The 25,452-nt window shown below is 37.6% G+C and overlaps 1 protein-coding gene across 1 annotated transcript in view; it reads left to right on the top strand.

Annotated features, from left to right (window-relative positions):
• Positions 1 to 25,452, top strand: part of LOC306846407 (laminin subunit gamma-1) — a 57,612-nt gene extending 32,160 nt beyond the window's left edge. The window contains exons 2-28 of the mRNA XM_079379777.1: positions 4,810 to 5,114; positions 8,576 to 8,706; positions 10,997 to 11,163; positions 12,405 to 12,593; positions 12,909 to 13,026; positions 13,218 to 13,316; positions 15,991 to 16,127; positions 16,260 to 16,382; positions 16,474 to 16,663; positions 17,207 to 17,319; positions 17,482 to 17,703; positions 18,146 to 18,334; positions 18,434 to 18,679; positions 19,309 to 19,462; positions 19,550 to 19,692; positions 19,788 to 19,966; positions 20,075 to 20,231; positions 20,538 to 20,743; positions 20,872 to 20,951; positions 21,037 to 21,174; positions 21,292 to 21,436; positions 21,518 to 21,667; positions 22,218 to 22,332; positions 22,458 to 22,657; positions 22,766 to 22,924; positions 23,008 to 23,107; positions 24,210 to 25,452. Coding sequence (XP_079235903.1) covers positions 4,810 to 5,114; positions 8,576 to 8,706; positions 10,997 to 11,163; positions 12,405 to 12,593; positions 12,909 to 13,026; positions 13,218 to 13,316; positions 15,991 to 16,127; positions 16,260 to 16,382; positions 16,474 to 16,663; positions 17,207 to 17,319; positions 17,482 to 17,703; positions 18,146 to 18,334; positions 18,434 to 18,679; positions 19,309 to 19,462; positions 19,550 to 19,692; positions 19,788 to 19,966; positions 20,075 to 20,231; positions 20,538 to 20,743; positions 20,872 to 20,951; positions 21,037 to 21,174; positions 21,292 to 21,436; positions 21,518 to 21,667; positions 22,218 to 22,332; positions 22,458 to 22,657; positions 22,766 to 22,924; positions 23,008 to 23,107; positions 24,210 to 24,466 — 4,412 coding nt within the window. The 3' untranslated portion in view covers positions 24,467 to 25,452. The remainder of the gene's footprint in view (positions 1 to 4,809; positions 5,115 to 8,575; positions 8,707 to 10,996; positions 11,164 to 12,404; positions 12,594 to 12,908; positions 13,027 to 13,217; positions 13,317 to 15,990; positions 16,128 to 16,259; positions 16,383 to 16,473; positions 16,664 to 17,206; positions 17,320 to 17,481; positions 17,704 to 18,145; positions 18,335 to 18,433; positions 18,680 to 19,308; positions 19,463 to 19,549; positions 19,693 to 19,787; positions 19,967 to 20,074; positions 20,232 to 20,537; positions 20,744 to 20,871; positions 20,952 to 21,036; positions 21,175 to 21,291; positions 21,437 to 21,517; positions 21,668 to 22,217; positions 22,333 to 22,457; positions 22,658 to 22,765; positions 22,925 to 23,007; positions 23,108 to 24,209) is intronic.

The following is a 25,452-nucleotide window of genomic DNA, read 5'->3' as shown; positions in this document are numbered from 1 at the left end:
GTGGTGGAATTTCTCTTGTTCTTCAGTTCAGGGCGGTCCTGTACTTGAAGGGCTGAGTAAACCCATACTGCTGTCATTCAGGTGCCACTCTTCATGGACTTCTTACAGATTCTTCAAGAGTGGAATAATATGCCAGCATTTTTTTTTTATTATTATTTACATTAATTTAAGTTCGGAATATACTGAGGGATAGAAATATCTGAATCTTTTAGAAAAATGTGGACTTTTTCATTTAAACTTAAAAAACAACAAAAGTTTTAAAGTTACTATAAAAATTGCTAAATAAGAAATATTTTTGTATGTTTTTATTTATAATATAGTTTTTAAGACAAAAAATAGTTTTCTATGTATTACAGAAATAAAATACTTTAGGTAATCAATCAAAAAAGCTAATTTAAATATTATAAAATGTAATTAAACATTGTATTAATTTTTTTAAAGTTTACTATAGGAGTAGCAGACTTTCAGACCCCACTGTATTTATGGATTAGAGTCGACTTAATATCTGCATTCAGTGGCTGCAGTAATGAATAAGTGATTAGGCACAGAGGAATTTCCCATTAATGTGAAGATAAAAGAGCCCTTCAATTTGCCTCATATAAGCCTAATTAAGCTGCGTTTGTGAAAAGCTTTTTAACTCCTGGAGTAGACCTCAACACATCAGTCGAGTTCGAGTTCATGAGCAGAGGGAGTGACTTTTTCCCATGAGAATTATCTAATAAAACCAGCAATCACACAAAAATAATAAATAATGAGCACTAAATAAAGTTTAGGCATATCTCCACAAATTCTCTTACATTCTGAAATATAGTCTAATAGAGTTTGTTTCATATCTTCTAGTGTTCTCCATCCTAGTATGTCTACCAGCTGGTGCACACTCTGAGAAAGAGGCTCCTTCTGCTCATTCATTGCGATTTTTCTCAGCTTCATGGGACACCTGTGGCTACTTCCCTCACAGCTGCAGTCGATGATGGTTTAGGTCTGTGTAATGTCTGCTTTGTTGACCCAAAGGAAATGATTAATCGCCCAAAGGATGGGCAATATTTTTGGGGTCACGATAACATAGTTTCCTTTTTTTTTTCTTAAAACCTCCTCTTATCAGCTTTGCTGCGGTGATATAATTATAAATGTAATGTATTTTACTGTTATTATCTTTCCAACATTGTTTGGAGATGTTTGAAACAGTGTGTAGACCCTGAAATCACACCCTCTCAGTCTCCAATGGCTTGGTGACAAAGATGAGATGTCATCAAGTGTAAGTTCAAAGGCCAGTCCAGTGCGACGTCCCCCACAGGGCCTGACCCTTTCCTCTTCATGTGTGCCCTGGCTTCGGTCATGCCTTTGAGCTCCAGCACTGCTCCAGTGAGCACTACGAGTCCGTGCTCAAGTGCTCTTTGTCTGTCCTCCTGAAGCGCATTGGCTACATGAAGGAGCTTTTTTGTTTTCCTCTCAGCCAGCTTCTGCCTTGATTCTTCACGGCTTTGCCAAAAGATTTGGTTCATCTTGTTTTGCAAGAATGCCGGGGAGACTTCAGAGGTGAGGCATCAATGATGGCACTGTTTTTTTTTTTTATTCTTTATTTGACAGGGACAATAGACAGTCCGAAAACTGCCCCAGAATTAGCTACAGAGCTAAATTTCATCTGCTGCCCCTGTTCACCACGACGCCAGCGCAGTCGGCGAAGAGCATGTACGACTCGCATGTGAACGCTTTAAGGTATTGCATTGTTTGGCATTGGGTTTTAAAAGGCATTGGGTTTTAAAAGTCATCCTGCTGTTGTCGGATCCATGGCATAGCATTGGCATATGTGGAAGCCTTGGGTTGTTCCAGTGTTCAGCGTGGGACTTGAATTGGGAAATGGTTCTATTTAGGCCCAATGTTTCTGCAAATGTTTCCAGTCTTTTGTTTCATTGCACTTGACCTGCAGTGAATTACGATACGATCAAGAGACAAATTAAGGTAAAATCATGGCTGGAAAACATCTGGATAATGGTTGTGAGTAAGAGTAAGTTGTCCGTCAAGAGAGGAGTAGAATTTGAAAGGCCTATAAGTAATATGGACAACTACTGGATAAGTGTTACTGAAAAATAGCTTTGACTGTTGTGCTGTCCTTGAATTCTCCAGTGTGCATGCAAGGGAATACTGTCTTATTTCACAAGCGTGACCATCATCGTTTTCACTCTTTTGCAAAGGCCAGTGCGGTCTTGTTTTGTTGCTTCTGGTCACTTAAAAGGATGGTTCACTCAAACATTAAAAATCTCATTTACTCACCCCCTTGTCTCTCCAAGCCCAGTTATGTAGAACACAAAAAATGTTTTTGCCCACACAATCAGTGGGGTCCAAAACAATTGCCACTCTATGGACAAAAATATATTTATCTTCGGTGTTCTACAAAAGAAAAGGCCACAGGTTTGAAACAACATGTGGGCCGAGGACATCTTGTTGTTTTTTTTGTTTTGTTTTGTTTTTTTGTAACAGGCTAGTGATTGTTGCTGACCTGCAAAATTTGTTTAGTTTTTGTTTCAGGAGTTATAAAGGTTAAATTCTGAGGACGAGGTAGATTTAGATTAGTTAGCTCTAAAGTTTATTTACTCTTGATTGGCTTTTCATACATTTTGTCCCTGGCTATTGCAGTTTGTTTTAAAATTCTTTTTCTGAACGCTTTTTATGTTGCTCTCTAAATTAGGTCGTAGCATAAATTGACAATTGTTCATTTTTGAGTGAACTCTTTATTTTTAAGATCTGTTTTTGTTGTATCTCTAGTGTATGTGCAAATTCACTTAAATTAACCATTTATTTGTATAACAAAATGTCACCTTCCACTTACATTGAATAGAAAACAGCATCCATATTACATGCTCTGCATATTCCAGGTCTTCTGACACCACACAATAGCTTGTGTAAAATAAAAGTCCTATGAAGTAGTTCTCTGAGATTATAATTTTTTTTTTTAATACTTTTTGGAGCACGACAGTTAGCTATTTTGTGCTGATTGATCCTTTGAAATCTTTGACTCACCTTTGAGTCATTGTCAACTTTTGTTAAGCACTACGTGAGGCATTTTCAACCCATTCACTGACAGAAAAGCTTAAAGCTCACACCCTATTGTAAAAATCTCTCTCACTTCTGCTGAACTTTGACCTTGACAGCATGATGTGTGCCGGGGGTTCCTAAAAGTCAGCAAGTTCATTTTCATGTTAACAGCCATAATGCCCTCAGAGACTGCTGCAAGGTATGAGTCTCTTTGTCATTGCTTTAAATCAGTCCCTGCTTTAGCTGTAGTTTAACTTTTTGATGCAATCTTTCAGTGTATTTACTTAACACACAGTTGTCCCTAGTTTTTGCGGATTTGTTTGGAGAGCAAGTTCTTTTGCCCTGTGGCCTTGCTGAAAGATGGTGTCATTTTCTTCACACTAAATAAATTATGTCTCTCCATACCATTTCCATTTGGCCCCTGGTTGCAGTCTCTCCCAAACACACGCAGCTTGCTCAGACATGCAAAAATATGTTTTTACACGCTCCGTATAATTGCTAGAGGACCTTACAAAGCTGCAGAAATCCAGTCTAGCACAAAAAAACGAAGCTTCTTGTAAAAAAAAAAAAAAAAAAGGTGTGATTATGCTCTTCTAGTCTTTTTTTTACAAGACAATATTTTATTGCATGTTATGCATTAAATAGTGAAAAGAAGGTTTTCAGGCTGGTTGATGATGAAATTATTAAATAATATATATATATTGCAGCAGAGATGAAAAAGAGATTTTAAAAAAGTAAAAAACTAGTTTAAAATGTGCCAAGTTTTGAAAATGAAAGGTAGTGTATGTGGAGTATACAATACAAATACATTTTGAATACACATCTTTATTTTTATTTATTTATTTTTTTCTTAGAAATAACCTATAAATTAATTCATAAACACCACCTGATATTTTACAACCTGTACTAATTTAAAAAAAATCAGAAATTAAATACATATTCATCAGAGAAGTGGTGTATTCAGGTCATTGTATTTATACATTTCAAAAATATTATGTCACAATCACAAAAATCGGGGCGTTCCGCCCTCATTTCTAAGGTGTTCACCGTCCTGAATATTTTAGCGGGAAAAAATGAGCAGAACAATGGAAATTTGAGGGCAAGGATTTGCAGATCTTATCAGACAGGAAGGAGCTCTTAGGCATTTTGAGTGAAACAAGGTTATGTTTGCATGGCGTTATGCCAGCTGTGTGTAATATCAGGCTTGTCTGCTTAACCTTGATCCCTTTTTCTGTGCAATCTTTCAGAGATGTGTGTATGTTTGACACCTTCGGTGCTGACTTAGTGTCTTATCCAGTCCTTGAATCTGGCTCTATCTGCTAGTGGGCCGTACCGAAGCACAGATTGTTTAGAAAAGAGAGCGTATGGTATCCAGTCATCTTCTGCTTTATCTGAACTCCGTTCTACCTTTAGCTTGCAGACACTACTACCAGTCTATCTGTGTGATATCTGCCTTGCAGTCCCTGTACATTAAAGAGCACATCTCACTAATCTCACTTCTGTTTACCTTAATATGTTCTGCATATCCTCAATGTATCTGATCATATGCTTATCTGTGATCCCATGCATCGTGTGGCCAACTATTTAAAATTGTTTGCATTTCCATTTAAAAATTAGGACTGGTAATGATCCGTCCATCTCCGGTTCATCGCGTTATAGTGTTAAAGTTTAGTGTTTTCAGTGATTTTTTTTTTTTTTTTTTTTTTTTTGATTGAAGGATATGAAGGAATGAAGAATAAACTGCAGGGGTTAATATTGCCTTCTCTCTTCTTCTAGGCAAGGCTTTTGACATCACCTATGTGCGCCTGAAGTTTCACACCAGCCGTCCTGAGAGCTTTGCCATCTACAAGCGCACTAGTGAAAACGGGCCCTGGACTCCCTACCAGTACTACAGCGGCTCCTGCGAGAAGACCTACAGCAAGATCAACCGTGGCTTCATCCGCACTGGTGAGGACGAGCAGCAGGCTCTGTGCACAGATGAGTTTAGCGACATCTCACCGCTCACTGGAGGAAACGTGGCCTTCTCCACGCTTGAGGGCCGACCTAGCGCATATAACTTTGACAACAGCCCTGTACTGCAGGTAAACCAGTTTTCTATTTGTCCCTTTTTGAGTTCTCACTCACCTTCCCTTGATTGCTCTAACTCACTCATGAAAGCGTTTACACCACTCACAGTCTCAGACATAACAAAGTTGTTGGTGGGAATCGAAAACTCCGTTTCCAGATGTGTGGTTGTGTAGTAATGTGCGATTGCAGCCAAGTTACTTTTCCAAGATTTTTCAGTCCAGGTTGAGCAATGTTCCGCAGCCTCAAACAAACAGCTCATAATTTAGAAGTGTTTGCATGTGAGAGAGATTAGTATTTGCAAAATATAACAACAAAACAACAATTTCCATTTATTTTCTGTATTTTCTGGAAAAGAAGTTGCTATTGTAGCAGAAAATCATTTAGAATTGATGATAAAATGATAAAGTAATATTAAAATAGTAGTAGGATTGAAGTGGATCACATCTACCTTCAAATGATGATTGTTTGTTTAGTTTATGTATTCCTAGCTGAATTTTCAGCAGCCATTACTTTAGTCTTCAGTGCTACATTATCACTGCCCCAAATTATGTTTATTTCTAAAAAGGGGAAATATATGATATTCATTTCAACAGCACAAATTGTGCACCCGAAAACAATCTGGTTATATCTAAGGAAGGAAAATAGATACAGTGCTTGTTTTAATGGCACAAACACAGCGAACTGTGCCGATTTGGAGCAATTTGGGCAACATGGGGTGGAGAGTGACGTCACACGGTCAAAAAAATAATGTTTCATATCTCAAACAGCAAACCAGCACAAGCATTCATTTTTGCGGCACAAATCTGCACAAACGAATGGCACAGTTTTGGTGATTATTTCTTTTTATGGGGTGCCAACTTCACAGAGGTTTATTACGTTGCTTCATAAAAGCATACATTTTTTCGTTAAATAGGTTTACGACATGTTTCTGCCCGTTACACACCACAAAATTACTGTCATGCAGAAATCCTACTGTTACATTTTCATTTCACCAGAACTTGGTATATTTTCTGAGACCACAACCACAGAAACATTTTTCAGACTAATTAGCTGAATAAGAGACAGACGCTCAACCCAATGTGAGCTGAGTCAGTCCTTCCACATGCTGACTATGGAGATTGTTGTCAGGCAGAGAAAGCGCTCTGCAAGCCGAGCCAAAACAAGATGCTGCCGTGGTTACAGGGAGGCAAAAAGAGGTTAAGTGTGTGAGATAAGAGCAGGAGTGGGTGGACAGCAGATAATGTATGGTTGAATTCATGCATGGAAGCAGGCAGGCTGACTGCTGTGTGTTCGTGAGACCCGTGGTGCACTGTCCAGGTGCCATGTCGCCTCCCGCTCTCACAGCACAGTCAACAGTTGCAACATGTTACTAGGTGACACCCCCAGATTTCCCACCCCGTTCTGATTGTGCTTGGCAGCACACAGACACAGCTGGAAAACAATGTGTGGCATGTGATGGACAACATGCAGCGTACATGCAAGAGCTAGACACTTGGATCTGTGTTGATTTGTGTCTCCTTTAATTATTTTACTATTTTTATTCATCATTTGCTTTCATATGTCGAAAACTCAAGTTGGTCCAAGTGGTCTCTTATTTACAAAAGAGAATTTAATATAGGTAGAGGTTTATATTCTTGTAGGATGGCGCCTTTAATTAACAAAAATAAGCGGTATTACTATGGCAAATATTTGTTGTTGTTTTTTTTTTTGTTTTTTTTTGTTTTTTGTCATGTTGTTTTTCAAATGTAATGTTACCTATACCAAATGTACAATTTTAGCCCTGTCGCCAGATACTTCCATATCAGACATCTCATGTGGCGTAAAGCTATTAATACCAAAGGCCCAAGCTCTTTTTATAGGAATGGATCTGTTTCGGTGGGTTTATGTGGCTGTCATGCCAGGACCTTTTGTAGAAGTGTGTGATGAGTGAAGATGACTAGTTTGTTTGTGGACTTTGAAAATGATCCACAACAAGCTGGCTTCACTCATCATCTGTCATTAATATCATTAGTTGATAACTAGCTGTTACTTTTATATGTTCTGTTTTTTGTTTCCAAGCAGTGCTGCTGATTAGATTTTGTTGCATCACATTTCTTGGGGGCTGAAAAGGGTTAAAGTCAAAGTGCACTCAAATGTGAAAATCCTGTCATCATCGTTTTGCTTAAAACACATGATGTAAGTTTTCCGTGAAACACAATAGGAGTCCTGTTTGCTCTTTTCCAGACAATGAAAGCGGATGGTGACTATAACTGTCAAGCTCAAAAAATGGCTTTATGAAGTAGTGCAAACATTTTAAACCCTATATTCAGACTAGAATTTTGACAGAATTTAGAGTCTAAAGTGATCTGTTTATAATTTTAGTTCTGAGTCTTTTGCTTTTAGTCACGTTACGTTACGTGAAGCTGTTTTTGCTCTGATGACAGATTTATTTATGCAGCTCATCCAAATATAAAGTTGGGACACTGTAGTGCTTTTAATATATTTTTAAATCTTTTAGAAATGGATTATTATTTCTTATATATATTCTTAAATAGTAATTTAAAAACAATATCAAAATATGTAACATTTAGCTAAAATGATGTTGTGAAAAATACATTTGTGACATGCAGTAACAATTACTCACACCTTGATAGAAGATTTTGATCATACTGCCCATCCCGAAATATTGTATGGCTTTGTGTGAGGAAAATCTGATATTATTGATGATCCCCACATCTCAGTGTGATAAATCTGTGTTTATGTAACGTGTTTCTCTAGGGGAAGAAACTGCGGTGTCTTTGGCTCTCTTCCCAAACAGGAACATGCTCTGAATCACGGCTGTCAGCTATGGATAAGGTGTCAGAATGACTTAAGGAGGTTTCCTCCTCAGTGGTGTTTAGTGGACTGAAAATGTTCACCGTTGTTACAGGGTTGCCTGGTTGCACTTTGACCTCCCGTGTTATTCTGACAGCCCCGCTTGTAAAATAACAACTGACACGGTTTATAGCGAAACTAGAGGAAATGCTTGCAAAGCTTTTAGAAAAGGACTAAAGTCTTGGTCTGACTCATGTTTTCGTTGGTTCCTGAGATTGTTCCCATTGGCACTCCCAGCATGTGGCCGCAAACAGCCAAAGTTCAACTGCAAGTACTGCGCGACATCATTCTACATGACATTTACATGCTAAACATCACTCTGGTGTTTTTCTCTTCCCATGAAACCTTTCTGCAGACATTGCAAGTGCCTCACCGTGACTCCAGCAGGTTTGGTTTAGTTTAGAGGCCTGAGGATTTATTTTCTTTAGACATCTGGACACAGAACAGATGGGAAGAATTCTTCCCTGCTAAAACCACTGTAGTAACTATTCCAAAAAATGAAAACAAAAATGTTACATGCTCATCTATGACTGGCCTTTCTGTGTCTACATTCTTGCTTTTATTGTCCCATTTTGTAATTTTTTTTAAATGCCTGATTTGTAATTTTCTTTCTCTCTATCAGGATTGGGTGACTGCCACGGACATCAGAGTGACCCTGAACAGATTAAACACTTTTGGAGATGAAGTTTTCAACGATCCCAAAGTCCTCAAATCCTACTACTACGCCATCTCTGACTTCGCTGTGGGAGGAAGGTACGTTTTCAGTTTCAACATCTGCTCTCCGAACGTAACACAAGTTCAAATCATCATCTCAAGCTGTTCTGGTCGTGGTTCTCTCTGTTGCTTCACTCTCCTGCATAAATATGTTTAAGTATATAGTTTAATGAGGCATTCACATATCTTCCTTGTACTTAGACCACAGATATCAACAGCTCCATCTGGAATGCTGGACATGTGACCCGAAAGATATGAGTTTTTTTCAGTGTGCAAAAAAAAAAAAATGAACCACCGCTTTGAAAGATTAGATCGCTGCGGTGTGAGTTTTCACGCTTTGAGGGAAATGGGTTGAATGGGATGCATTGCTTTATTTTAAAATATTGCTTCATGGGAAAACTCACTCTCTGTGAGAGCGAGCATATAGTTAAGATAATAGCACAAGAATTCTTTGTTTTAAACCATTTTGTTCAATTGTATATGCAAAAAAGGACCACAACAATGAATTCTAGGTACAGCAATGCAATAATTACATATTTACCTCCATATACTATGACAGTGAGCTTTAGGGATGAAGGACATCCTGAAGAAGCCTGTATGAGGGATCAGGGCGCTGTCGAGCAAGTGTGAAACATCTCTAGGTGCACTATTGTATGTCTTTTCACCTTAATCTGTTTGAAATGTGGAGCAGATTTCCATTACACAGCCCACATTCCCTAAATTCCTTCCTGGGAGTGCTGGATTACAGAGCGCAGTGGAACTGGAATGGGGCGGACAGAGAGTCTGGAAAGGGAAGGGAACAAGGCCGAGGCCGAAGGGAGTAATTTACACCTGCTGCCTCACGGCGTCTGAGCTCCTGTTCAGCAGACACATGATCTGATCACCAGAAACTTAGCATCTTGGGGGTTTTATTGTATCCATGATAAATATATATTAGGATTAGGGAAGAATGCACGTCTGACGAGTGCACATCCTCCACCAAGTTGTTATTCCTCACGTCACCTTTTCCGTGAGGCTTTGCCAAGGATCATCTGAGACAATGTGCAAGAGGTGGCTTTAGCTGCACAAGCCCTCTCTTGTTCTGAGGCGTCTGTCAAGTAATCTCCATTGACGAATATGTTCGTTGCTGTGTGCTCATGACAAGTGGAGTTGAGGACAAATAAGATTTTGTGCCTAAACATTGGCACTGAAAATAGTGAGAAAGGAAGCTTTAGAACTAATTTTCTCATGTTTCAGTATAGTTTTCTCATGTTATTTTGTGTAGCGTTCTGTCCAAGTTGCAAATTTAATTTATGAAAAAAAATGTTTTGCAAATAAAAGCTGCATCTTGTGTTAAAGAGAATTTTAGCAAATTGACACTTCTGCTGAAAATTGTGAAAAACAGAAATTAAAGATGCAGCCACAGACAATTTTATTAAATGGGAGAAAATTAGACTGTTCAAAGAAGAAATAGTAGCCGATTATTTATTATTTTTTTTCCTATGCATATCTTGGAATTTATGCTGTATATATGTTTACATTTTAGTCTTCTTAACGGATAAAGAAATTATCAAGCACTCTTGTACATGTGTTTGCGCATTTTGGAAATATATTATAAATAATGTATTTTTTTTTATTTTAATATATAATTACATATAATTTCTTAAATATATTAAAATAATATTCTTATCGCATCAATAAATTATCAAGCACTCTTGTACATGTGTTTGCGCATTTTGGAAATATAATATAAATAATGTATTTACTTTTTTAATATATAATAGCATATAATTTCTTACATATATTAAAATGTTATTTAATTTTATCCATAAATTTGAATAAAAATACTAGAGTGAAAGGCTTAAAATATAGTGCTCAAGTCATAAGGACTTTTAAGATGCTTTAATTCTGTTTTTGAATTTGTTTTATTTTTTGAAAAACAAAAATTAAAAATGTAATTTAAATACGTTTTCCAGCTTGATATGCTATAGTATGCAATATTTACCAAAGGTGAAAAGGACTAAAAACAGTCAAAAGCACTGCATAATGTAGTGGTGCTGTACTGTACTACTGCATACTCTCTGCCGCTGCATCAAAAGGCAAGCAGGATAAAGACACAGACATCAGCTACTCAATCTCAAAACAAAGGTGCAGTGACATTTCAGTGATAGGCTCAACAAACATCGTCAGAGCTCTTTGTTTGAACAGCTTTGCGACACGTTTGTGCCTGCTTGGTTTGTGTTACGCACAACAGTGGAAGGATGTGTACACATACAGTAAGAGCGCCCTATCATTGTGTGGTGGCCCTTTTGCACCTGACCGGTCTGTTACCTTCCCCCTCCCCGCCCAGGTGCAAGTGTAACGGCCATGCCAGCGAGTGTGTGAAGAACGAGCACAGCAAGCTGGTGTGTAACTGCAAACACAACACAGAGGGACCAAATTGCAACCTGTGCAAGCCCTTCTACAATGACCGTCCCTGGAGGAGAGCCACTGCTGACAACGCCAACGAGTGTCTGCGTAAGTTTGATCTCCAGTGTTTAGTTGACTCTTCCTTGAAAGAAAAAAAAAATGCGTTCAATGGTTTTCCTCATGTAAACGAAAAGTGAAAATTGTGATCATTTATGTACCATCATATCATTCTAGACCTGTATAAAAAAAAAAAATTGAGCCAAGCTCAATAAATGTTGAAAAATCGTCATCATAACCTTTTATTGAAACACATTTGTGCCCTATATTCTAAATATTTACTACAAATTAAAACATTTTAATAAGGTAATGTTTTTTTAACAATTTTTAAATAATAGCAATGAACACTTTGTTAATGTTATTCACTGATCTCAAGTCTCATTCACGCTTGTTGAAAAAAAAAAAAAAAAATGCTGTAATAAATAAGGGTGCAAATGAGATTCTGTTTTTCCACTAGGTTAATGTATATATTCAGAAAACTCAAGATAGTGCACAGGTCATATGAAACACCTTTTTAATATAATTTAATGATGATTTAATATTTTTTTTATTAAATTGTTTTAAAGCTAGCATATAAATCACCATTTATTTTCCATGTGTGGAAAGCAAATGCTCAAAAATCATGCTTAAGATAATGCCTTCTGTTGTATTTCAAGAAAAAAAATAGTTAAGCAAGTTTAAGAAGACATAAGTCATGTTCATAGGTCAATACAGTTTTTTGCCATATTGGGGGTGAGAGGGGGCTATCCCATTAATGTCCTCTCAGAAATTGAGTTGAATAAGTAAAAAGATGCAGAATCCCACCCATTTGACCTCTGTCATGAGTACATTGAGAACTGCAGTCTTTCCCAACAGAATAACCTCCTCCATACGGAGTCATTTTTGTTTTCTTAAACCAAAGTTATATTGTATATGGAAGGGGTATCTGGTGTCCTCCCTCCCCTTCTTTGGACACATGCATGCAGGCACTTCCTGGAAATGCATGACTAATGTGCACAACTGATGTACAGCAGCCTGAGACCCAGTGTTCTCACACCCACACAGCTCTCACTCCTCCATCTTATTTCCATTTGTCTCTCATGAACTAATTGCTCAAGCAGAAATCTTAATCAACATCCTGATGAATGCCAAACCACATCTGCGTAATTCAGTTCCTTTACCACCCTATATTTTTTCAAGCATTTATTTCACGTAGGCCTGCAAGTTTGATTGTGTGCGTAATGTTCACATTAATGCCACCCCTGGGTGTTTTTACCTTTAAGTTCTGACTGGAAGTTATATCTCTGTTTCAGCTTGTAACTGTAACGGAAAGAGTGCCGAATGTTACTTCGATCCTGAGCTGTATCGTGCTACTGGTCACGGAGGTCACTGCCGCAACTGTGCTGACAATACAGATGGGCCGAATTGCGAGCGATGCCTGGATAACTACTACAGAGACCCCTCCGGCCAGCGCTGTCTCTCCTGCAGCTGCAACCCTGTTGGTGCGTAACAAGACATACTGCACCAGCCCAAGGTGGAAGATGCATTAAAAAAAACATGGTTGTTTAATTTTGTTTTATGTTTTATTTTGTTTTGTTTTTGTTTAGTTTTGCTTTGTTCTGCTTTGCTCTTGTTTTTTGTTTAGTTTTGTTTTGATTTGCTTTGTTTTTTGTTTTATTTTGCCTTGTTTTTTATTTTTGTTTTTTGCTTTTTGCTTGCTTATTTGTTCATTTTATCATTTTGTTTTGGTGTAAATTTGAACGGGCCCCCATAACTTGACTTTGTAACCGTTTGTTTTACTGGTTCTTCGTCTACAGGTTCTCTCAGTACCCAATGTGACAACACTGGCAGATGTAGCTGTAAGCCAGGTGTGATGGGAGATAAGTGTGACAGATGCCAGCCTGGTTACCACACACTGACTGCGGCAGGCTGCAGGTAAAGTGCTTTAACTCATCCATGCTGGCGTGGCTTAATCCACCAACCTGCAACACTTTCTTACACTTTTTAAATTTTCAAGGATGCCAGAAGCTGTCCTTCTTTTCGAGAAGGTTATATTTGATTTGCAGACTCATTAATCAGTTGATTCCTTCTCCTTGACCTTCTTGCTCCCTCTTTTCCCTATCCAGACCCTGCTCTTGTAATCCAGCCGGAAGCACACAGGAGTGTGATGTCCAGACCGGACGCTGCCAGTGCAAGGAAAATGTGGATGGATTCAACTGTGACAGGTCAGACTCATTACTTTAGAAAAACATTCATGCACATGTTCACACACACACAATGGCAAATGTTATGGATTTTTAAACACCCCTGCTGATAGTGTTGTCCATACTTGACTTGTTCGCAAGGACCAAAGTTATAGTTGCTAGGATTGTTTGTTTAAATATGTTCTCAAATTAGAAGTAGGGCTGCCACTAACAACTATTTTTATTTCGATTAATCTATCGACAAATTTTTTTGATTAATCTAAACGATTAATTTTCCGCAAAAACAACAATTTTACTTAAAAATATTTTATTAAACGAAATGAAATCCAAATTTCTATGAAATCCTTTTTTAAAGCAAAAGTGAAGTTACTGTGAACGGAGCCTCTGTGAGACGCACAAACTTAACCTGCACGCATGGAAATAATTAAAGAGCATATACGGTGTTAGAACTGCATCGCATAGAATTATTTAATTAAATCATAGCGTTTGTGAATTCACAATTATGCTTAATTATGATTTTTAAATGGGTTTAATATATCATTCAGCCATGGAAATAGTCTAATAATGTGTTTTATGGATTCTCGTCCGTGAAATGTGCCACTTCCGGTATTTTACCGGTTAGTCGACGCGAGCAAAATGAAGTTGACGATTTTTAAAAATCGATTAGTCGACTAAAATCGACGAATCGCGACAGCCCTAATTAGAAGCGAGTCATCAACAGAATTAACTCGAACAAGCCCCATAAAGATTGTCTGCCTTTCAGCTCCTGCTCTGTTATGAGGATGTCTGTCAAAGCTTTTATAAAGAGATGTTTATAAGGGGCGTCTGAAGTCTACACCGTTTTTCTTGTGGAAAGTCCCTATGTGGGTGACACACAGAGGCTCTGAGGCCACTCGTGTGTCTGAGAAACAGAATTAGGACACTCAGTGTCAGATGGAAGAGAAAATAGCTCAGGGATGGCAAAGGTTTCCCAGCAGAGAGCCCTCAGCCAGACCATGTAGGGCCTCCAGACTTGCAGTCACCAAAGTTTAACTAGCCTAGTGTTCTGCTTGTTGACTGTGATGGTCCTTCTCTAAATGTTTCATTATGTGTCTGTAATTAAGTGTGATTAATTTTTAAAAAAGAAAATAAATCAACAACTTTTTGAAAAGAGTCTCTTGCACTCACCAAGGCTGCATTTATTTGATCAAAAAAATAAAATTATTTTAATTTATTTCAAAATGAAATTGATTCCTGTAATGGCAAAGCTGAGTTCAGCATCATTACTCCAGTCTTCAGTGTCACATGATCCTTCAGAAATCATTCTACTGTGCTGATTTGGTGCTAAAGATGTTGTTACCAGTGTTGTACTGCTTAATATTCTAGTAGAAACCATGATTTATATTTTTTCAGGATTATTTGATGAATGGAAAGTTCAAAAGAACAGCATTTATTTGAAATAGAACCCTTTGTAGCATTATACATGTCTTCACTGTTACTTTTGATTTAATGTGCTCTTGCTAACTAAAAGTAATAATTTCTTTAAAAAAAAGCATACTGACAGCAAACATTTGTACAGTAGTACTAAATAATCATTACAATAAAGTACAATAGTTACAACAGTTCAGTGTTGTAATCAACTCGTTTGTTTAGTTTTTTCCACAAATATTGATATTGTGATTTTGTTTTGTTTTTTTCATTGATATTTTTCATTGATTGGCAGCCTTAATTTAAACATGCATCCCAAATATTTGGCATTTCCAGTTTGATTTTCCATAATCCCGGCTCTCCTGCTTGCTTTTGCCTTACACTTTGCACAAAAAAAAAAAAACTCTTAACCCTTTCATTCACATGTCGGCTGTGACATTCCTCTCAGTCACCAAGTTTGGCCACACATGAACTGTATAATCCCTGCAGTACAATACTCATGAGACACACAGACAAAGGTGGAGAAGTGAAAAGACAGACTCAGGAAGGACGAAAGGAGTGCGTGTCTGAAGCGACAGCTCTTGATTTGTGTGACCTGTCTTTAGAGGCCTTACGATGATCTCACTGATGTTAACTGATGGCCTGCTTACTTCACTCACTCTACACGTATGTGGGCCCCACAGGTTATAACAAATCAAAAAACAGTATTTTTCAATAACTTTATGCTAAATAAATACCATATTACAACATTTCACAACACCTTTTGTGAGAATGTTTGGTAACACTTTAGATTATGGAACACGTGTTAACTGTTAAGAGTTTTCCCTCAATAAACTCCTGATTTGCTGCTTATTAATAGTTAGCAGGGTAGTGGTCAAGTTTAGGTACTGGGTCTGGTTAAGGGATTTAGAATATGGTCTTGCAGAATAAGGCATTAATATGTGCCTAATAAGTACTAATAAACAGCCAGTTGATTCCTTCTCCTTGACTTTTTTGCTCCCTCTTTTCCCGTTTCCTTCAAAACCAAAAATAGCATTTGTAATTTTTAATGCTGAGGAAATCAAATGGCATTTCACAACACCTTTTGTGAGAAGTTTACAGCCAGTGCGTATGGTGGTTTTGAAGCAGGTAAAGAGAGGAATGAATAAAACTGTAGTAGTAATTGTATTTATGTGGACAACAATATAAATATATAAATATAAATACAATAATTAAAATGTCCCTGAACTTCACAGATGAACTAATCAGCCTGTCTCATTACTAATAACCCTTTGTGTCTTTCTCTCAGGTGTAAACTGGGCTACTTTAATCTGGACCCCCAAAATCCTCAGGGATGTACTCCATGCTTCTGCTTCCAGCATTCCACTGTGTGTGAAAGTGCTGATGGCTACCACATACACAAAATCACCTCTACCTTCGACAGGGGTGAGTTTCCATCCAATAGAGTGTCAACACCCTCTATATACTAATTGCTGATGCTATAATGTCAAATCAGCCACGGTTACAAAAGGTTGTGACATGGAGAATGAATAATATATCTTATGTATGACTGAATAGATGAAGAGGGCTGGAAGGGACAGCATAGAGATGGCTCTAGCGTTACAGTGCAGTGGTCACCCACCTCTCGAGAAATCTCACTTATCTCAGAGGACTACTTCCCCATCTACTTTGTGGCTCCAGGTATAATCGCACGTGGTTTCCTCTGTATGTTAAAGGGGCAGAAGGTTTAATGAATAAGACTGGTCTAATCATATGGGATATTTTCTTGTAGAGAAATTTCTTAGTAATCAGCTGCTGAGCTATGGTCAGAACCTCACGCTGAACTTCAGGATTCAGCGACATGATGCTCGACTGTCAGCGGAGGACATTGTGTTGGAAGGGGCTGGGCATCGTGTTGCTGTGCCACTTATTGCCCAGGGCAATTCCTACCCAGGAGAGGAGACACAAACCTTTGTGTTTAGGTGAGATCTTTGAGTTCCTTTTTGTTAAAACTAGGGCTGGTAATTGCTTAAATCAAATGAATCCGCTTTTTTTTTTTTTTTTAAGATTTACATATTCAAGTACATAAAAATACACCAAAACAGTAATATATTGTGAAATATTATTATAATTTAAAATAATTGTTTCCAATTTTAATATATTGTAAAATGTAATTTATTCCTGTGATGATAAAAGCTGAATCAGTGTCACATGATCCTTTAGAAATTTTTGTAATATGCTGATTTGGTGCTTAAGAAACATCTCTCATTGTTATGAAAAAGTTGCAATGCTTAATATTTTTATACATATTTTTCTAGGTTCTTCAATGAAAATTAAGTTAATGTTGTAAATTCCATACATTCAGTTATTTATAAAAATCAAATGCATCAGAATACAATGACATTAATTGCCATGTTTAGTTTTCATAATTAGCTCATTCATATTTTTGCAGCTCACTAGATTTATGCATATGTATAGCTTATCTGATGTACTTAAAATGTTAAATATCATCTCTTGTCATTTAGACTCCATGACACAACTGACTATCCTTGGAGACCCACTATGAAACACGCCGACTTCCAGAAACTTCTGTACAATCTGACTTCAATTAGGATTCGTGGAACCTACAGTGCAAGAAGTATGTCTACTAATTCACCGAAGCAGAGCTTTTGTTTTTAGACACTGTATAAAGACTAAATAGGAAGGTGTTTTAATTTGTTTGATTACCATGACCTTGAGTTCTCTGTTGCGAGACTCTTAAGGGCATTTTAACTGATACTTAATAATCTTTCTGCTGTAGGTGCTGGTTATTTAGACAACGTGTCCCTCGTGTCCGCCCGCCGTGGCCCTGGAACTCCAGCTCGTTGGGTTGAGAAGTGTACATGTCCTCAGGGTTACTTGGGGCAGCACTGTGAGCAGTGCGATCTGGGATATAGGAGGAGCCAACCTGAGCTGGGCCGCTTTAGCAGTTGCGAGCCCTGCAACTGCAATGGACACAGTGACACTTGTGACCCTGTGACAGGTTTGTCATCACAACTGACTTATTTGTATTGCATTGCCATAGTGTTGATTATATCAGTTACTTATCTGCTCTCAGGAGACTGGATATTGATTTCACTATTTATTATCTGGATGGGGGAATTACAGAAGGTCATGTACTCTGGATGCATGCAACATGAAAGCCATTTAAATAAAAAAAATGTGATTTAATCATATAATGTCAGTACTTTGGCTGTTTTTTTACCCAGAATGTTGGCCTAAAGGTCTAAAATGTTTTAAGAGCTGTAAAAATACATATTTTGGGATTTTTATAAATAGGCCATGCTTACACAAAATTCACTGTGTACATATTAGACTGCAGTAATCAGAGTAGTAGTGCTACTTTTGCCTTTATATGTTTATATAATGTTTCCATCTTGTGGTGATGTGTGGTATTACATGGTAACTTTGTTTTGTACTTGCAGGAATGTGTAACTGCCAACACAACACCGCCGGCATGAGCTGCGAGAGGTGTAAAGACGGGTTCTATGGTGACTCTACGGTCGGCTCATCTTCAGACTGTAAACCCTGTCCCTGCCCCGCAGGTGCAACGTGTGCCGTGGTGCCCAAGACCAAAGAGGTGGTCTGTACAAACTGCCCAACTGGAACCACTGGTACAGGCTCTGAGCATTCAATCTGTTTGGAGTTTCAATATAGTAAATAAAACTGCACTAATATGGCACATGATCATCCCCAACTTTAATTGTCTCCAGGTAAGAGGTGTGAACTATGTGATGATGGCTTCTTTGGGGACCCTCTTGGTGAGAATGGTCCAGTCAGGGCATGCCGTGCCTGCAGCTGCAATAACAACATTGACCCCAATGCTGTGGGCAACTGTAACCGAGAGTCGGGCGAGTGCCTCAAGTGCATTTACAACACTGCCGGCGTCTTCTGCGACCGTTGCAAAGAGGGTTTCTACGGTGATGCACGTGCCGCAAATGTAGCTGACAAATGCAAACGTAAGTGAAACAAACAAAAAATACTACCATTCAAAAAGAAATTAATACTTTTATTTAGCAAGAATGCTTTAAATTCTTCAAAAGTGGCAGTAAAGACTTTACTATGTTAAAGACAATTTTGAAATGAATGTTCTTGATTCTTTTGAACTAATCAAAGAATCCAGAAAAATTATATCAATTTCCACAAAAATGTTAAGCAGAACAAGAGTTTTTTTTTTTTTTAACACTGATAATAATAACAATAATAAATGTTTCTTGAGCACCAAATCAGCACCTTCAAATTATTTATGAAGGATTATGTAAAGACTGAAGTAATGGCTGTTCAGCTTTGCAGAAAAAAATTACATTGTAAAATGTAAAAAAATAAAAAAATAATAATAATATATTTTTATGTAATAATATTTCACAGTAATGCAGTATTTTTAGAAATAATAAAATATATAAAAAACAAAAATAAGATGATTATGGTCGGTAAGATTTGTTTTTGAAAGAAGTCTCTTATCATCAAAATTGCATTTATTTGATTAAAACTACATTAAAAACTGATATTGTGAAACATTACAATTTAAAATGTTTAAAAATGAATTTTTGTTTTATTTTTTTAAACCTTTATTTTTCCATCTCTGCAGCATGCTCGTGCTCTCCGTACGGTACAGTGGACAGGAAGACGACCTGCTCTCAGGTGACGGGTCAGTGTCAGTGTCTTCCCCATGTCATTAACAGAGACTGCAGTGCGTGTGATCCCGGATTCTACAACCTACAGAGCGGCAAGGGCTGTGAACGGTATTCAAGTTATTTCTCTCTCTTATTCTTTCATTGACCTCGACAAACCTGCAAGTTTACAACAGATTCTTAAATTTGTTTCCCCAGATGCAACTGCAACTCTATTGGCTCCACAAACGGTCAGTGTGATATCGTTAGCGGCCAATGCGAGTGTCAGCCTGGGGTCACAGGTCAACAATGTGAACGCTGTGAGGTCAACTTCTTTGGATTCAGTTCGTCGGGTTGCAAACGTACGTTGTCCTGTTATTTTGCCTTATCAGCACTAAATGCAGAATTACTTTTATTCATTTAGATTTGTTCATTTACCATTGGTTTGTTTTTGCAGCTTGTGACTGTGACCCAGAAGGCTCTGAGTTTGCTCAGTGCAAGGAAGACGGTCGTTGTCAATGTCTCCCAGGCTTTGTGGGAGCTCGCTGTGACATGTGTGAGGAGAACTACTTCTACAACCGCTCCACACCAGGTTGCCAGCAGTGTCCCAACTGTTACAGCCTGGTCAGAGACAAGGTAAGGGGTAATCTTATGAACACAGCACTTTTTGTTTAATAACAGAACAGACAACTTCTAATACCTCTGATTTTTTTTCATTTTTTTTTTTCATTTTTTTCTGTGCAGGTGAACCAGCAGAGACAGAAGCTTCTTGACCTACAGAATTTGATTGATAATCTGGACAACACTGAGAATACAGTGAGTGACAAGGCCTTTGAGGACAGACTGAAGGAGGCAGAGAAAACCATAATGGACTTACTGGAAGAGGCTCAGGCTAGCAAAGGTATTGTCTGTTAATATAGTAATTTTCTAAATATTTCTTAGTTTTAATAGTAATTATAATTATCATTTTAAATATTATTTTAAATAGTATCACATGCTATACATCCGCTATTTACATTTATTTAAAAAAATAATCTTTAAATAATAAATAGGACCTCAAATTGGATAAATACATGAAATAAGAACTAAAAGATATTCGAAAAAGCCAAAAAAAAAGGGAAGGAAATCGAATCATTATATTTTCACTTAATAGTAGAGCAGATACATTTTACATAGCATCATCTTTATTCTTTAATCTTTCATACAGAAGTGGATAAAGGCCTTTTGGACCGGCTAAACAACATCAACAAGACCCTGAACAACCAGTGGAACCGACTGCAGAACATCAAGAACACTGTGGACAACACAGGAACGCAGGCAGATCGAGCACGTAACCGAGTCCGTGACGCAGAGAACCTGATCAGCACTGCTAGAGAGGAGCTGGACAAAGCCAAGGAGGCCATCAGTAAAGTGGTGAGATTTCTGCTACACCGCCAAGAGAGCATGTCGTAATGTTCCACATATACCTTCAGCTAATGGTAGTAGAGTCCATTAAAATGTCTCTTAGTTGCCAATATTTCTCATTTTGTCTGTTCCCATAGGACATTAAAATACCCACAACCTCTGGAGATCCAAACAATATGACACTTCTGGCAGAGGAAGCCCGCAAACTGTCCGAAAAGTGAGTTACAATATTTCATACTGTTAATATTTTCATACCACCTAATACAGTTTTATTTAACATTTTTCTGTGGCTCTTTACACAGACATAAAGCAGATGCAGATCAGATAGAGAAGATCGCGAAGGATGCCAATGACACATCCACTAAAGCCTATAATATGCTAAAGAAGGCACTCGACGGCGAGAACAAAACAAGCAGCGACATCGATGAACTCAATAGGAAGTATGTCGTGGGCATCACATTTTATGCGACTTTCTTGTCTTGTCAATATTCTGCCATCTGATTTTAAGAAAATATTTCAAATGCAGATGGTCTAAAATGCTGTTCAAATGTGCTCAGATATGTTGAAGCAAAGGATCTGGCCAAGAACCTGGAGAAGCAGGCTGCTAAACTACATGCTGAAGCAGAAGAGGCAGGAAACAAAGCTCTGAAGATCTATGCTAACCTGACCAGCTTGCCCCCAATCGACACCAAAACATTAGAGGTGCTGGTTTCATAATGAATTAGAATTCTTACTGAATCAACTTGGATGCAACTATAATCCAATCTCTTGAATGTCCCTCAGGATGAGGCCAATAAGATAAAGAAGGAGGCTTCAGACCTGGACAAATTGCTAGACAAGACTGAGAAGGAGTACAACGATCTGAGAGAGGACCTGAGGGGCAAAGAGACAGAAGTCCGCAAACTACTGGAAAAAGGGAAGACTGAGCAACAGGTACATATGCTTTTTGACTTTTAATGTACTTGTCTTGGTTCTATGGAGTTAGTTTTTAAAATACAGTCATAGGAGTCTAAGAAAGAAACAATGAGAATATGTAGTTGCAGCTCTTTCACATAGTTAATATGTAAGAGTCAAGCACATGCCATGAGGCCCAGGAGCCACTTAAATGATACTGATGAGAGACAAGTGATGGCGCTGGTCATAGTCTATAGTCTCATCCTAATCTTAATGAAAGAGCTGGACCATGAACTCAGACATTGTTCTTATGAAACCTGCTTACAGTGTGAGTTACGTTTTGAGATGTTTGATAAAGCTTGGCATTTTATGAATAGCATTATTTTTAGATTAGCTGTGAAACATATTGTGTATTTGTTCCCCACAGTATTGATTTTCATTCCTATAAGTATGTTCATGATAAACAGTAAATTATTGTAAGTGCAGAATTTCACATTTTGAATGTTCGCTACACATGTCATTGAAGACAGCAGTGTAAAAGCTCAACCTTTGTGTTTTCCAACTCTTTTTCCACCTGTGTTTTCTTCAGACGGCTGATCAGTTGTTGGCACGTGCAGACGCAGCAAAGGCTTTGGCTGAAGAGGCGGCGAAAAAAGGAAAATCTACTTTCCAAGAGGCACAGGACATACTGAACAACCTTAGAGGTCATTGTGTAAAATAACTTTTATATTTTGATATTTTATATTTTAGAGAGAGAGAACAAAGTTCTAAATATCAAAATAAAAACATTAAATATTTAAATAATATATTTAAAAAAATCTATTTTTAGACTTTGACAGGAGAGTGAATGACAACAAAACTGCTGCTGAGGATGCCATGAGGCGAATTCCAGAAATCAACGCGACAATCAATGAAGCCAATGAGAAGACCCGACGGGCCGAGGCAGCGTTAGGCAATGCAGCTGCTGATGCTAAAGAAGCTAAGGGGAAGGCAGAGGAAGCTGAGAAAATCGCTAATGATGTGCAGAAGGTACATGTTGAGTTTCAGATGAAGAGCATCAAAACCATAAAGTTGTGGGATGTCCGTTTCCTTATCAAACAGTACCTTACTTTATTCAATTTGCTTGTTTTTAATCAGGGTTCGGCAAAGACAAAGGTAGATGCGGAAAAAGCTTTTGAAGACACCATGAAACTGGATGGAGAGGTGAACAACATGATGGACCAGCTCACAGCTGCTGAGAAAGAGCTGGAGAAGAAGAAAGCTGAGGCGGATGCTGACATGATGATGGCGGCCATGGTGGGTTATAGCCTTGACTATTTGTGTGCAGCTTGTTTTATAGCCATATTTTAGCTTTGTATTGACTTTGCTCTCCTCCGCAGGCTTCTGATAATGCTAAAGAAGCTGAGAGCAATGCCAGAAAAGCCAAAAACGCTGTCAGGACAGTGCTGAACACAATCAATGAATTATTAGGCCAGCTCGGTAAGACTCTCTAGTTGCTAATCAACAATCCACATTTTTGTGACAGAAACAATGACCAATAATTGAAACCAAAAAAGTTTGAAATCATACTGTGTGTATTGTCTGTCATGCAAGATCTCATCCCCCTTCCTCAATGTTTATTCAAAGATGTTGTGTTATCGTGATATTTTGTTGAGCTTTTCCAGTTATTGCCATTTTGAACTATAATTAGAACCACTAAAAATAGTTTACAGTTGTTAAAACAAAGCTGAAATTAAATATTAATATTAAATGAAAAACTTTGCACTATAGGCATCTCGAGTTTGAATCCCGACTCTCACTCTCACTCTCTCACACTCCCACTTCCTGTCTTATCTACACTGTCCTATAACAATAAAGGGTAAAAAAATATATATGTATGTAAAAAAACTACTGAAAATGATAAATGTTGCCTTTGTAGCTAACTGAAATTAAATGGGTACTAAAATTACTAAAAATTTAAGCTAAATATAAATATTTTTAAAAAATGAAATAAACTAAATTTAAATGAAAACTGAAAATCTTAAAATAATTATATAAAAAATATTCAAATAAAAGCTAATTCCAATAATATAACATAATATATAATATGGGCACACTTTATTTTAAGGTCCAATTCTTGCTATTAACAAACAATTAACTATGAATTTTGCCTAAATAAAGTCCTAATTTGCTGTTTATTAATAGATTTTAGTTTATTAATTAGTTAATAGTTGTTTAGTTTAGGTATTGGGTAGGATGTAGAATGTGGACATGCAGAATATGTGCTTTATAAGTACTAGTAAACAGCCAATATGTTAATAATGCTAATAAAAACTAGTTAATAGTGAGAATTTGTCCCTATACTAAAGTGTTACCAATATTAATAACCCTGGTAAGCTAATAGGCTAATAGATGTTATCTGGCTAACCAAAAGGTAAAGAAAAGAAAATATTTAGCTCGAGCATTTTTAGCTTATACCATTGTCCGTATTGATGATAATTTTAATTTTCCTTGTTATATTGTGCAAGAAGAACTCATTTCTGTGAAATGTAATGACCTCTTAACACACATTTTAATATAACACCACCTTATCCTCTTCCAGGCAACATCGATAAGGTGGATCTGAGCAAGCTGAATCAGATCGATAGTGCTCTAAAAGAAGCCAAGGAGAAGATGGCAGGAAGTGAGCTGGACAGGAAGCTGAAGGAGCTGAACGACATCGCCAAGAGCCAGGAGGATATGATCAGCGACTACGACCGTCAGATCCGAGAGATTCGAGCGGACATCATTAATCTCAACGACATCAAGAACACTCTGCCAGAAGGCTGCTTCAACACTCCGTCTCTGGAGCGGCCTTAAGCTCTCCACGCTACACCTTACACTCCCTGTGTTCTTCCACAGACCTCCACCCTCAACCAAAACAGGCTTTGTGTTGTTTTCGAAATCTTTTATTCGCATTTTATTTCCTTTTATTAGGTTATTGTTTGTATTTCTACACATTTCTTCGAAATCATGTTTTACAAACAGAAGACAAAAGCAGCTTTGAATTTTTTGATATGCAGAAATGCTACGTGAAGAGAACTCCAAGTAATGGCCGTGTTTTGTGTGTGTTTGTGCGTATGTTTGTGTGTGTGTGTGTGTGTGTGTGTGTGAGCTGTTAGAGGCCTTGAGTTGAACCCACATGACTGCACCACCTCCAGCTCTTCCTCTCAAACCTTTACAATCGAATCAGAATTCCAACCTAATCCAAGGCGTTTGTTTGAGGAAGTTTGCTACTTAAGCTAGTGTATATCATCATCGGTAACGCTATTCGCTCAAAGCTAACAGTGAAGGAATCTTAATTTGTTCGTAATGCGCATCTTCTTTCGCCCCTCGTGCTAGTTTTGGTACAGAGAGAGAGAGTCGAACACGTAAATACAGTATTTCAGTTCATGTGTATATAAATAGTTCAGTACTAAAAGTTGAGAAAATCCCTGCATGGCTCAGCTGATTTTATACATTTCACGGTTGCCAGACATTTCAGTTTTGTGTTTGTTTTGATTTTTTCAGACGCTGCTGCTTATTACTGGTGTCCTGCAAAACGCATTAACATGAGCAAAACTCAACACTATGCAACTTTGTACATTGGCGTAGCAAGACTTTTACCTGATACACTGGTGCTAATAATTATTTCAAATGTTATATTTTTGTGTGAATGTTTTTTTCTTTTTTTCTTCTTTTTTTTTTCTTTTATATACAGTTGAGGAACTGTTTTTTTTTGTTTTTTGTAAATATGCTTAAATGATTCAGGAACGGCTGATTTTTAAACCCAAGACCCAACCAGCCACCTCATTGGTTCATTTGCG

Source organism: Barbus barbus (assembly GCF_936440315.1).
Source record: "Barbus barbus genome assembly, chromosome: 26".
Classification (NCBI taxonomy): Eukaryota; Metazoa; Chordata; class Actinopteri; order Cypriniformes; family Cyprinidae; genus Barbus; species Barbus barbus.
The sequence above is the reverse complement of the archived record's forward strand: the minus strand, read 5'-3'. Positions and strand labels throughout refer to the sequence as shown.